At 34.4% G+C, this 13,127-nt stretch overlaps 1 protein-coding gene across 1 annotated transcript; it reads left to right on the forward strand.

Moving 5' to 3' along the window:
- Nucleotides 1-5,178: 5,178 nt before the first annotated feature.
- Nucleotides 5,179-12,836, forward strand: LOC108457107 (transcriptional corepressor LEUNIG_HOMOLOG-like). The gene is made up of 18 exons (XM_053030687.1): nt 5,179-5,858; nt 6,153-6,193; nt 6,311-6,408; nt 6,637-6,746; nt 6,843-7,135; nt 7,238-7,313; nt 7,441-7,552; nt 8,106-8,155; nt 8,287-8,472; nt 9,348-9,437; nt 9,633-9,851; nt 10,194-10,323; nt 10,411-10,520; nt 10,962-11,111; nt 11,296-11,451; nt 11,569-11,685; nt 11,822-12,019; nt 12,462-12,836. Exons 2-18 carry the CDS (start codon nt 6,162-6,164, stop codon nt 12,603-12,605), a joined length of 2,271 nt encoding a protein of 756 aa, XP_052886647.1. The 5' UTR covers nt 5,179-5,858; nt 6,153-6,161; the 3' UTR covers nt 12,606-12,836.
- The last annotated feature ends 291 nt before the right edge of the window (nt 12,837-13,127 follow it).

Here is a 13,127-nt window from a genome sequence, read left to right on the forward strand (position 1 = left end):
TCAAGCGAACCAGCCTATCCATTGTATGGGGCTTACATAGCGGTTGAAACAAAGACACATTTAGTTGTGAATTCCAATGTAGCAGATAAAGGCATATTTATGCATGGCTCAATCAATAGTTCAAGTCGCACACTCCAATAATCCATTTTCTCTTCGGGGAATTCCCTTCAACTATTCATGTCATATCAAATAAATAATAGAATATTATTGTAGTTGAAAGGAAATATCCAAATACATGTCTTTTTTTTTTAATAATCCATATTTGTAGTAATGAAATACTATTGTTCCTCCCCCAGTTAATAAGATAAATTATTGGTTACAATATAGCTATGGTCTATATTCTCTATAAAGGACCAGAAATGCCTTGCTTACGTATCATTAGGAAATGTATTAACATAAATACAACAATAAGAAGGGGTAATACAAAAATGTATAAACTATAAAAACGGGTCAAAGTGGATTGTCCCACACTAGCATTTCCACATAATAACTCTACCAAAGGCTATCCTATTACCGGAACAGCTTTCGGAATGCATGTTACGATTTTGACTGCCTAATAGCCAATTTCGTCCCGAGGTAAGGAATAACCTATTATACCAAAAGATGCAGTCAACACAGCTAGAACCACGTCTGTAACCTAAGTTAATTCGCGAGGTTTTTTAAAACCACCAGTGAGATAGACACGAAATACGTGCAGGATCATCATTAAGACCATCATACTTGCCAACCATCGATGAAATGATCGGATTACCCAACCAAAGTTAGCTTCAGTCATTATATATTAAATAGAAGCAAAAGCCTCAGTAACCACATATATGTTTTGACAGTTTGACTGCAACTCTGATGACTTGACCACATTATCTGGTTCTGGCAGATTACTGCATTATTTCTAGCAGCTTGATTGCACTATTCTAGAAAGTGACATACGCTCACTTATAGGTGTGGGGTTGGATGAGTATTTGTTACCCTATTTGGTGTATAGGGATGGACAGAGTTGGTGTGTAGCGGATGGGGTAGGATTTGTATCTATTCTGTAATAAGTATTGTATCACATGATATGCCATGTCATCCGTATCTAATCTGATTATCATGTTGCATCGTATAGTATGCCATGTTGTGTATTATGTTTGATTTCTAATCTTTATATGAATTTGCTATCTGTTCTGTTTGTATAGGCTAAGTTACACACTGAGCTTGTAAGTTTACCCAATTTTTCTGACTTCTTAGGTAATCAGCAAACTTAGGACCGAACGACGTGCAGGAGCTCAGATTGGTTTCTCAATTAATTAAATATGATGGTGCACGTTTTTAAACTATTCTGGACTTTTTGGACTGTAAATCTGTTTTTGGATTTTGCTTTATGGTTTTTGTTTATTTTTCCGAATTTTGGTATTTTTAACGTAAACTGCAAAATCGTATGAATTATCAAATTAGAAGTCAATTTTCAACATTAGAACTCTGAAAATTTCCATTGCTATACTAAGTAGTGATTAAGTAATTTTACTGTAAAACAAGTGTTTTCAAATATGAGATTTTCTAAAATTAATATTTTTCAAATCACATGATTTCCAAAGTTAGATTTTGATTTGGGTTTTCAAATGTGAAGGGTAATACCTCATGATCTAGCCATAACGTTTAGGCCAGGTGTGGGGTGTTACAAAAGGTGATGGACTATCAGTGGTTAAGAATATTCAAAGTACTGAGGTGGATTGATTGGAAATCAGTGCCTACATCAAGGATGCCTAACAATTGAGAATGGGTTTTCAAAGTTGTTGGTTTAAACATACTCCAAGAATGGCTAATAGGGTATCCCATTCTTTAGCAACAGAAAGGTTGAAGAAAGGAGAACAACTTTACCTGTAGAATGAAGTGCCTAAATATGTTGTGTTGGTGTTGGAAAATGATCGAAGGTGGGTGAGAACATCGGATTAAGCTGCTTCTGGTGGAAAGGTTAGAGGTGGAAGGAGGCATCGGAGAAGGCAATGAAATTGAAGAAGGAAGAAAATTTAAGATTTTTTCAGGAACTATAGTCAGTTGAGGTCTGGTTGGATGCCTTAGATACTTCTAGAGCATGATAGTTCATTTTGGCTAGATAATTATTTCATATTTGTAACTGTTGTATTGCCTAATGAATTGGTCTTGGGCTTTGTTTTATTTATTAATAAATTCTAGCCTATATTTTTTTTAAAAATAAATAAATTTATCCACCTATCAATATACTATATTTAAAAAAAATCTCCAAACGTTTTGTGTGTTGACAACGAGAATATTCATCATAATAAGTTTATCTAATGGTTTATATGGGGAAAATTAGGGAATATGTAAAATTTAAAACAAAATAGGGATTTAGACAATGTTTGTTGAAAATTAGGAATTTAGACTATTTTTGTCGAAAATTCGCCGCATCATCATATACTATGTTACATATATCGCGCGAATACATTTAACTTATCTACAATTTAAAAGTCTAAAGTTTAGCTTAGGTTATCTTTAAACACTAAGTCTACAGTTTAGCAAATATACTTGAGGTAGAGATGTCTTATTTTAAAGACTCTAAATCCAAAAGTTTTACTGAAGCACTAAAATAGAAGTAACTAAAGTAAAGAGCTAAAGTACACATACTTACTTATGTCGGTGTTGGAGGTTCGGATTCACATTTCCAGAATCTTACCTAAATTTTTGTACAAATTTGCCCACATAAGTTTTCCAAAAATATTTTTAGAAGTCAAAAATTTCAAAACACATTATGCATAGAATTTTAAACCCAAAAACCACAGCCCTAGTTTTGCAACCTGACTTTGATACCACTAAATGTAACACTCCAAACTCAGTCTAGACGTTATGGCTCAGTCTGGAGAGATTACATCAGCTCATTAAAGAACTTTTGATTAAATCAAACTTAGTGTGTGTTTCAAAAGCACAAAATTTGGCAAAACTCTCACATACATTTTGGAAAACTTTAGTCCGAAAACACCTATTTCAAGCCTAGAATTTGAATTCAAAATCGTGTATTTTGAAAGCATTAATTTTGGCAAACTCATTCCAGGCAAACATTCGTTAAAAGCTATTTATTTACAGGAAAACACTTAAGAGATCACTTAATTGCAGTGGAAAATTTTTAGAGTTTTAGTTTTGAAAATCGGAATCCAATTTGTTATCTTGTGTGATTTTACAGTTTTACGTTTGAAAATATCAAATATCAACGAACAAAATAAAAACCAAAACAAAGCCCAAAAACATATTACAGTCCCAAAAGTCCAGAAATATTACTAATGTAAATCACCATATTTAATTAACAGAGAAAAACAATCCAAGCTCTCGCACGTCGTCCGATCCTAAACTCAAAGGTTACCTGAAAAGTCAGAGATAAAACAAAGGGGTGAGCTATAAAGCTTAGTTTGTAACAAACTCAAACCAAGAACATAAATAACACAATAATCAAATCACAAAATAGCAAAGAATCTCATATAGATCAATTGAGCCAAACTAAGAATGCATGCTTATGCCAATGCAGTACTTTTCAAAAAACATAACACAGGTTTTTCAGAAAACATCCTACCCAACTCCATTTCACACCAAATAGAGTTCCTCAAAACTCATCCATCCAATCACAACAACAGAATAATTGTGGTCAATGCCACCAAATATTACAGTTAAAACTGCCAAATCAGATATATGTGGACAAGCTACTATATTGCAGCCAAGCTGCCAGAACAAACATATGTAACCGAGCCACCATAATTGCAGACAAGCTACCAAACAGAAATATGGATAAACCACCAGATAGTGCAGATCATTAAATTGCCAGAACTTCCTCATTTCCATATTATTCGAAACCCCATGCAATGTGAGATGGCATGGATATACTGAATCATAATGAAAAGCATGTAAAACATGCAGTCGTGTGGCCCACACGACCTTAGACACGCGCGTATAACCCACACAACACAATTAACCCAAACTATGTGACACACATGGTCTGGCACACGGCCATGTGACATCGATAGTAGGTTTTTCAGTATCGTGTCGTTCATTGTTTTTCAAGTTTTCCATTACACACCTGATCATTTCTGAAATATGACGTTATGACACATTTCCAGACCCTAAAACAGAAATTAAATCGAGTTAATAGCAACATTATATGAAAAATCCAACACAATATTCGCCACACACACATACTAAACATTCAACATTAGTCCTTAAAATCAGCCCTTTACAAATGTTTGATTACTTACCCCCAATTAAAGCAGCAATTCCTAAGGGTCCTTAATCACCGTAGAGATGTTAGTCGCATAAACTTCACTCAACATAAACGCTAGGACCATCAAAATCGACACCAACAAACAACTCAACAGAAAACTTATCATTCATGAAAAGAAAAATAACACTAGTAAAAAACTAACAAACTTACCAGCGGCCATCTCGCTAAACCCAAAATTCCTATCACAACAATTAACAAAGTAAAACGAGGGTAAAACAAGGGTATGTAAACAAAGGTTTCAACAACAGAAAGAGCAAGGATTACAATATCCAAAAATTCTAAAAAAATTCTAAAATATATATTAAAAAGTTAAAACTTTAAAATTTTTCTAAAATAATAATTTTAGGACCTAATTAATAATTCAAATTTATCATACTCATGTATCTTTTTATTGTTCGCTTTGAAAAAATTTTCAAATATATATGATTTCAAATTTATGCGCTCTAACATGAAATTAGTTATATTGTAATAATATTTTTATTTGACATGTTTAATTTTTTAAATTTAACTCGAACAATTTTTCTCGATTGGACTCGACTTAAATTTCATTTCATTTGACTTGATTCGAAAAAAAATCAAATTGAATTAGGATAATAAAATATGACTCATGGATTCAATTAACTTGAAATTTTTTCACTCGATTCGTCTCAATTCGATCAAACGCTCACCCTTAATAGTAAGAGATTTAAAGGTTGGGTGACTAAACTGAAAACGCTCTAAAATTTGGATGACCCAACCGGATAGTTTACCCATAAAAATTTTAAAATTTTCAAAGTTTGGTGACTCACTATGGAATTTAACCAAAGAAAATAATGAAAGAAAACATGAACTGTGTTGGTCGAGTAACTAACAACACCGACAAAGCGACAACACTTCTTTAGTCAGCACTAAGTGACTTTCACTCTTATGACAGAAATACCCTTCAAACCATCCAAAATTTACATCCTCAATGCCACACTTTAAACATCCAACACCTTTCCCCCGTACTCAATTCCACATCGTTCCCCTAATTCGAGCGTGTACCATAAACCCCCTATTCTCACCACCAAACTTGCTCGATAAATAACACACGCATCAACCCCACCGGGACCGCCTCGGCCCACACGAACCAACTAAAGTTCGGTTACTTTCCGTTCCGAACCAAATTCCAAACCAAAAACTCTATATAAAAATGAAACAGAATCTAAATACAAACCGCAGCCTTGGTTTCTTCAGAATAAGCCTTTTTTTCCCCTTTTTTCAACTAAATATCTATATGTTTCCCGATTCTGCAAAAACAAATTCTCTACTGTTAAAGTTCGAGCTGTTCTACTTCAGTTACACTCAAAAGAATCATTCACAGTTTTCTTAAGAAATAAATTTTTTTCTTTAGCTGAAATACTTCAGAGAATTATAAATTCTCCATAATTGTATATGTATCTGTGGTTACAGTTTCTGATTGCTTTAAGCTCCGCAAATTCAGTCAGTGTTAGGAGAGAAAGATCTTAACTATTTTTGCTGAATTTGAGTTTTCTTCTTTAAATTGTTTAGATTGAATTAGAGTTTGTGAAGTGAAGATCTTGTTGAAAGGTTGTTTGAGCATTGATCCAGTTCACCGGTAATTATTTCTTGGATTAATTATGAATTACATTGTTGAATTTCGAGTGTTGATTTGCTTGGTAGCTGAGAAATCTGAGAAAAAAAATTAAAAACAAGTTTTGAGGTTTTTTGGTCGTTACCGAGCGGAGAATGTAAAACTCAGTTTTAGTGAACTCACGCTGAAAGAAGTTGAATTCTCTTCTATTTTTAAATTCTTTTTTTTAATATTTACTCGCTTTTTCTAATAGAAGATGTGTTTTAAGTAAAGATCTAAAGTCCTGGAGTGGAGTTCATTTTTTTCTCCTTTTTACAGGAAAAGAGAATGGCGCAGAGTAATTGGGAAGCTGACAAGATGTAAGAGTGATTGCTAAGTTTGTTGTTGCAGCTGTTGTTGATTATTAGCTTGTTTGATTTTGAACTTGTTTACTGTTTTTCAGTAGCTTCAAGTATCTTTCTTTTTTTACGCTACAGGCTTGATGTTTATATTCATGATTACTTGTTGAAAAGGAAGTTGCATGCTTCTGCAAAAGCTTTTATGACTGAAGGAAAGGTTGCCACAGATCCAGTAGGTAATATTTGCAAGCAACTTCAGTTATTATAATATAGCAAATTAGCAAGCTCTAAGCCAAATTGCCTGAATTGTTTGATGGGTCTGATTCTTTGACATACTTCGATGAGTGTACCTTATCGAGCCATTTTGAATATGGTAGTTGTCTCAGTATTTTTGGTGCTACTTTACCTTGTTGAATTGTCTAAATCAATTTTCCTTTTATCTTGTCTGTTAATTGTTTCTGCAGCAATCGATGCTCCTGGAGGGTTTCTGTTCGAGTGGTGGTCTGTCTTCTGGGACATATTTATTGCTAGGACAAACGAGAAACATTCTGAGGCTGCTGCAGCTTATATAGAGGTGCCTCTGTTTTGTTATATAAAATATTCTGCTCATTAACTCGCTGCTCAATTTCTTTTAGACATAATGTCATGTGTTTGTGATCTGGAAAAACAGTCTCAGCAACTTAAAGCAAGGGAACAACAGCAATTACAAATGCAGCAGTTGCAACTAATGCAGCACCGAAATGCGCAGTTGCAACGAAGGGATCCCAGTCATCCTGCTCTTGGTGGTTCTGTAAATACGATTAACTCTGAAGGAATGATTGGACAGCCATCAGCTAGTGTGTTGGCCATGAAAATGTATGAAGAACGTGTGAAACACCCTCATTCTGCGGATTCAGAGACATCATCAGCACTGATTGATGCCAATCGGATGGCTCTTCTGAAAACGCAGACCAATAATCAAGTGTATGATCAATTAATCCTTATGTGCACTTTGTTTCCTAGTTTTCTTAATGCTCTAAAGGACTGAGTCTCTCATTCTTTTTCCTCGTTATTTTGTTTACTCAGCCAGCTTTTGCAAGGTAGTCCTGGAAATATGTCAGCTGCTTTGCAACAAATCCAGTCACGAACGCCATTGACAACCGTATTGCTCAAATAATCTCTGCTTTGCAATTTAATGTTATCTGTCTTATCTTTTACTTCCCTTGCTTCTTTTTTTCTGATTTCTTCCTCTATATTGAATTGCACAATTTATGTATTTCTACTTCTAGGATATCAAAACTGAAGTTAGTTTGGGTGGAAACCCGAAAAGTTTACCTATGGATCCCTCATCCATCTATGGTCAGGCAATTTTACAGCCTAAATCAGGACTAGGTGGTGCTGGTAATTATGCCCAACTTTCCCACTGAAACAATTTTGGCAATATATTACATCTACATTAATCACATGTATTCTGATAGTACGTTTTACTAGTGTTCATTGCATGGTACATATCAGTTGGATGTTAAATTTTTTTACAAGCAGCAAATTTGGGTAAAGTTTTATTCTCTGGGAATTTATTAAGTATTACATTAATTATTTAATCTGGAAAAGGACAGTAATTGCAATCACAAATGTTAGACCAGTAATGCTGGCATTGAGTGTTGGGAAGCTATATATCTATATAATATGAAGGCTAGTATAGCTTAGCCTGTGATGAAGATTCTACAATCGCTATCGGGTATTCAAGAAACTTTAGTTAATAAGATTAAGATAACAGTGAAAATTGCTGCAAATTTGACACAGAATATGTGTCTAGTATTTATATAAAGCTGAGATACTCTGCATGGACATTGAAGCAATTCCTTTTTAGTAGTACTTAAAGTTTGATTTTCTTGAGCGTTTTATACCACTTTTTCCTTATTTTGACCTATTTATCTCAAATTTGTGCCCTCAGTATTAAATCAGGGTGTACCTGGTCTTCCATTAAGGGGTTGGCCTCTGACTGTAAGTTTCACACTTTCACTCACCTTTTCCTGTCCCTGTTTTTTTTTTTTTGGGGGGTTTAAATGCGAATCAAGATGTTGGATTTTTCCGCACAAGGCATAGATCAGTTACGGCCAAGTTTGGGCGTGCAGATGCAAAAACCCAATCTGCAGACTCAAAATCAATTCGTTTTGACGTCACAACAACAGCACGTTTTGGCACAAGCTCAGTTACAAGGCAACCTTGGAAACTCAACAACCTTCGTGAATGCAAAAGTTGGTCAGTCTATTAGAAACAACGGATCCATATGCTCCCCGGTGCCATCAAGTTCTCCAAAGGTTAGATCTTTTATATTTCTATCACTTTACATTTTCTTTCTTATTTGTATTCACAAAAATATAACTACTAAACAGAATATAATTTCTAGAAATAGCGAAGCTATCTCATATTATTTGAAGGATTTCTTTTTTTAATTAAAGCATAATGGCTTTTTTGGCTCTCCAACTTTGCAAAAAAATCATTTAAGCCCTCCATCTAATTTTTCCCTAGCTCTTGAACTTGCATTTGTTGTCAAATCACCCAAAATGGAGAGAAAAGTTAATATTTGTTAATTTTACTGATATGGCATACATGTAGAATGTCGTGTAGATGACACAACATCATTTAATTAATTTTTTAAAATTTAAAAATATTTTTATATTTTTATACTTTTTTAATAAATTTAATGATTTTAATTTTTAAAAATATTTTTTATTCTTAAAATTTTTAGAAGTCATTTAAATGTTGATGTGTCATCCACGAGTATGCCACATCAACTAAGTTAAAAAATGTTAACTTTTCCATCCACTTGGAGGGTGATTTGACAAAAACACAAGTTTAAAGGCCAAAAAAGATGAAAAGTTAAATGGAGGCTAAAATGATTTTTTTTGTAAAATTGAAGGGCCAAATAAGTCATTATGCCTTTAATTAATAAAGATGTAATAAGGACCACATGCATGTTCCATACCTTTAAGTTCTTTGCGAGGGCAGCAGCTGTAACTTGGGATACAATGATGTGCTTTTAGTAGATGCTGCTCTTATCGGGTTACATTGACTTTTATAACCCTCTTTGCTGGCTTTGCTTTTTATTTGATGTTCAGTGGTGTTCCATATCTGTTAATATGTACTATTTGCAAATGCTTTGTGTCTAAGTAGTCGTGCGGGTGCTTAACAGATGAAGATGGGTCAACTGTCACATTCTTCCTCACAACAACAGGACCAATTGCAACAGCAGCAGCAGCAGCCATCACAGCAACTGCAACAGGTTGTACTTCAATGAGAATTAATTGAAGGATCTCATTCATGAGCTGAACTGTGAGCTACTTTACAAGAAAAATATTCTTTTACCAACTACATTATTACTCCAAATTAAAATACGATTTTATAAATGGAATTTTCTTAGAAATTTCCACTTCTGTTTGAACTAATTCACATTCTGTAACTGCTCATTACATTGCAGAATAACAGAAAAAGGAAACAACACTCTGCTTCTGGAGCAGCTAACAGTACTGGCACAGGAAACACAGTTGGCCCTTCACCAAGTTCACCACCGTCAACTCACACACCTGGTGATGCAATAACTTCTGCAACCAGTTTGCAGCATGTTAATAGTGTTTCTAAAAGCATGATGTATGGTGCAGATGCAACTGCGGGTCTTACATCATCTTCCAATCTGTTGGTATGCCATTTTCAGACTTCAAAATAGCTTTCAAACTCAAGCATACTACAAACCCACTCTAGTTTCATTACACACAAAAGCATATGCTTCACCTAGGATATTATTTATATTTATTCTAGCCATATATGATATAACATTTAACCTAACTCCGAGTGATTATTTTATCTTTCAGCTCAGACATCAGAATCTTGTTGGCTAGTGAAAGGATACAAGTGATAGACTTGTTTGTTAGGTTGAGCTAATAGTTGTGTCGATATGTACTTTTTAATCTCTCCTTTAGCGTTCAAGTTAAAAAATGCGGAAACTACTTCTAAATTCTAATAGCATCATTACTTTGTGCAGGAAGACATGGATAGGTTTGATCCTCTGGATGAAAATATGGAGTCACTACTTTCACATGAAAGTGACTCAAGGGACATTTATGGTACCATTAAACAGTGTCCTCCTGAGCACCCAAAGGAGTCTGCTAAAGGTAACCGTAATATATCTTTTACCTTTACCTTTTGATGCTTTTTTTTTCTAAAAAAAAAACATGCTGACTTCAATTTGTCTATTCCAGGCTTCACTTTTGCTGAGGTTGGTTGTATACAGACCAGAAATAGCGAAGTTACTTGCTGTCATTTTTCTTCTGATGGGAAGGTGCTGGCTAGTGCTGGGCATGACAAGAAGGTATTTGTTTACATCATTCCATCTTTCCAATTCCTTCCCCATGGCATTAAATTTTATAAATTTAACTTCCTTCAAGTGAAAAACGAATCAGAATTACACCTTTCTCCTCTATATATTGTTTGGAAATTCAGTCAATGCGAAAACAGTGGAAACAGATTTGATCATGTTCAGGCAGGTTTAAATTGAAACAATTTTAAGGTTACTAGGGAAAGAGATTGAAAATACATGATTAGCCGTTGTGACAAAAAAATTTCATAAACAGAATGTTACTTGAAAATAGAGTTGAGTGATAGAACCTTTATTGTTCTTGTAGAGTCCTTTTAAGTTGGCCTGGCAATGACTTCTATCTGGTTAATTATTTTACTATGTATAGGAAACCAAGGTTTACGGCATAATTTCTTTTCAGAAAGATGACATAGTGGCTTGCATTTCTTTCATTAGGTGGTTCTTTGGAATATGGATAACCTGAAAACAGAGAGTACTCCAGAAGAACACAAATTGGTTGTTACAGATGTTCGTTTTAGACCAAATTCATCTCAGTTGGCAACAGCTTCTTTTGATAAATCTGTGCGGTTATGGGATGCAGCCAATGTAATCATCTTCTTCTTCTTACAACTTGGATCTTTGTAAAAGTTTTGCGGATATCTCTGGTTATGACTTTAGCTATTCTATACTCTCTTTGCTGACAGTTTTCTGGTATTGTAGACATTTAGGAAGCATGCATGATAAATATTTCTATGCTACTGTGGTTAACAAGCTAAGTTCATTGTTACAGCCAGGCTATTGCGTGAAAGCATACAATAGCCATCCTTCACCTGTGATGTCCCTTGATTTCCACCCCAAAAAGACGGACTTGTTCTGCTTTTGTGATAATGACAATGAAATTCGCTATTTTAATCTTAATACATTCTCATGCACCCGGATATCCAAGGTTGGCGACTCTTCTTTTCCTGTCTAACCTCTTCAAGATTTCTGAAAGTTATGGTGCATTACATTTATAGATTTAGTTTGTTTTTTTTCCGGCATTTACCGTTAATTCCTGATGCAGGGAGGTATGGCCCAAGTAAGGTTCCAACCAAGAATTGGACATTTTCTGGCAGCAGCATCAGATAAAGTAGTGTCCATCTTTGATGTAGAAACTGATAGACAAACATTAACATTTCAGGTATGGCTTGTGTATTATTGTCACCAGATCTTCCATTCTTGAAATATTTATGCCATATTGAAGACTAAAGCAAAGGTTTCATCGTAATTAATAGTAGCTAATGCATGTCTTTTTTCCTCTTTCCCTTTTCTAACAGGGGCATTCAGAAATTGTGAACTATATATGCTGGGATGCAAACGGAGAGTATTTAGCATCTGTCAGTCACAACTTGGTAAAAATATGGTCATTGGTGACAGGGGAGTGCATTCAAGAACTCGGTTCTGGTGGGAACCAGTTCCACTCGTGTGTCTTTCATCCAAATTATTCCACTCTTTTGGTGATCGGAGGAATTTCAGTAAGTCTTTGTTCTCTATTTATGGTTTATTTTTCCATTTACAGAGTTTTATTTACGGGATGCCTTGGTTCAGATCAAACATTACCTCCCTATATTTTAGGATGAAAAACTAGTGTTTATTTTTTATAATTCAAATCAACATAGCTACATCTAGATATTTGAGGATGTAAAATTAGTATTTATTGTATTTATATGGTCCAACACATTTGACCATGCATAGGTATGGGGTATGATCCTCCAAATATATAAAAGTACTTAAAGAAAATCTGATCATATATACCGTATATAGATATCCAATATTTACCCCAAAGCAACCGCACCTCTTAGTTGCGTGGGCAAAAACACGATGTTGCTTTCATGTGCATAGAGAAATTCTTTCAACATTTGCAGCTAATAAATGTAATTGTGTTTGTTTTTACGATGGGGGTGCTGGTGCATGCAGTCATTGGAGCTGTGGAACATGGCTGAGAATAAAAGCATGACAATTTCAGCTCACGAGAATATAATTTCAGCATTGGCACAGTCGCCTGTCACAGGAATGGTTGCTTCGGCAAGTCATGATAGCTCTGTAAAGCTATGGAAATAACTAAATCAATCATACAAATATATATATATGTGTGTGTGTGTGTGTGATAAAAATCCAAATACGTGTGAATTGGATTGTGGAGCAAAAGCATATTTTGCTTCCAGTCCTCTAAGTGTGTGAATTTTATTTTCTTTCTTGGATATCTGAATATGAAATGGGTGTATTTATTTTGCATTCTCTTCATAATTTTGCTATGTGAGAGTGAGTAGCTTGTTTGCCTTTGGGTGAGAACAGTTGTGCAGTTAGCTTGTTTGCTTCGCGTGAATGATTCGTTACTTCGGTAAATAGCCCAAATTTTCGTAATTATAAGAATTAATTATATTTCTTTCAAAAAAGAAAATAATTAACGAGATTAAAAATGAAAGATTTGTTTATATTTGTTTTATCCTTTTTTTTTCTTTTTAGTGACAGAAAAAAAAAGATATAACTAGTTAAAGTTATATTAAAGGGATTATTTGTAAACACATCTAACCCTTGTTCCCTATTAAAGGTTATTTTAGCTATTCAATCTGCTTTAGCGAT

This window comes from Gossypium arboreum, chromosome 7 (assembly GCF_025698485.1).
Source record: "Gossypium arboreum isolate Shixiya-1 chromosome 7, ASM2569848v2, whole genome shotgun sequence".
NCBI classification, from domain to species: Eukaryota; Viridiplantae; Streptophyta; class Magnoliopsida; order Malvales; family Malvaceae; genus Gossypium; species Gossypium arboreum.

Bases quoted from the DNA above. Each gene is read 5' to 3' on its own strand.
- LOC108457107 (XM_053030687.1), top strand. From the start codon at position 6,162: ATGGCGCAGAGTAATTGGGAAGCTGACAAGAT. The intron at 7,136-7,237 runs GTATGATCAATT...TTGTTTACTCAG, and splicing joins ACGCAGACCAATAATCAAGT to CCAGCTTTTGCAAGGTAGTC. The intron at 8,473-9,347 runs GTTAGATCTTTT...GGTGCTTAACAG, and splicing joins TGCCATCAAGTTCTCCAAAG to ATGAAGATGGGTCAACTGTC.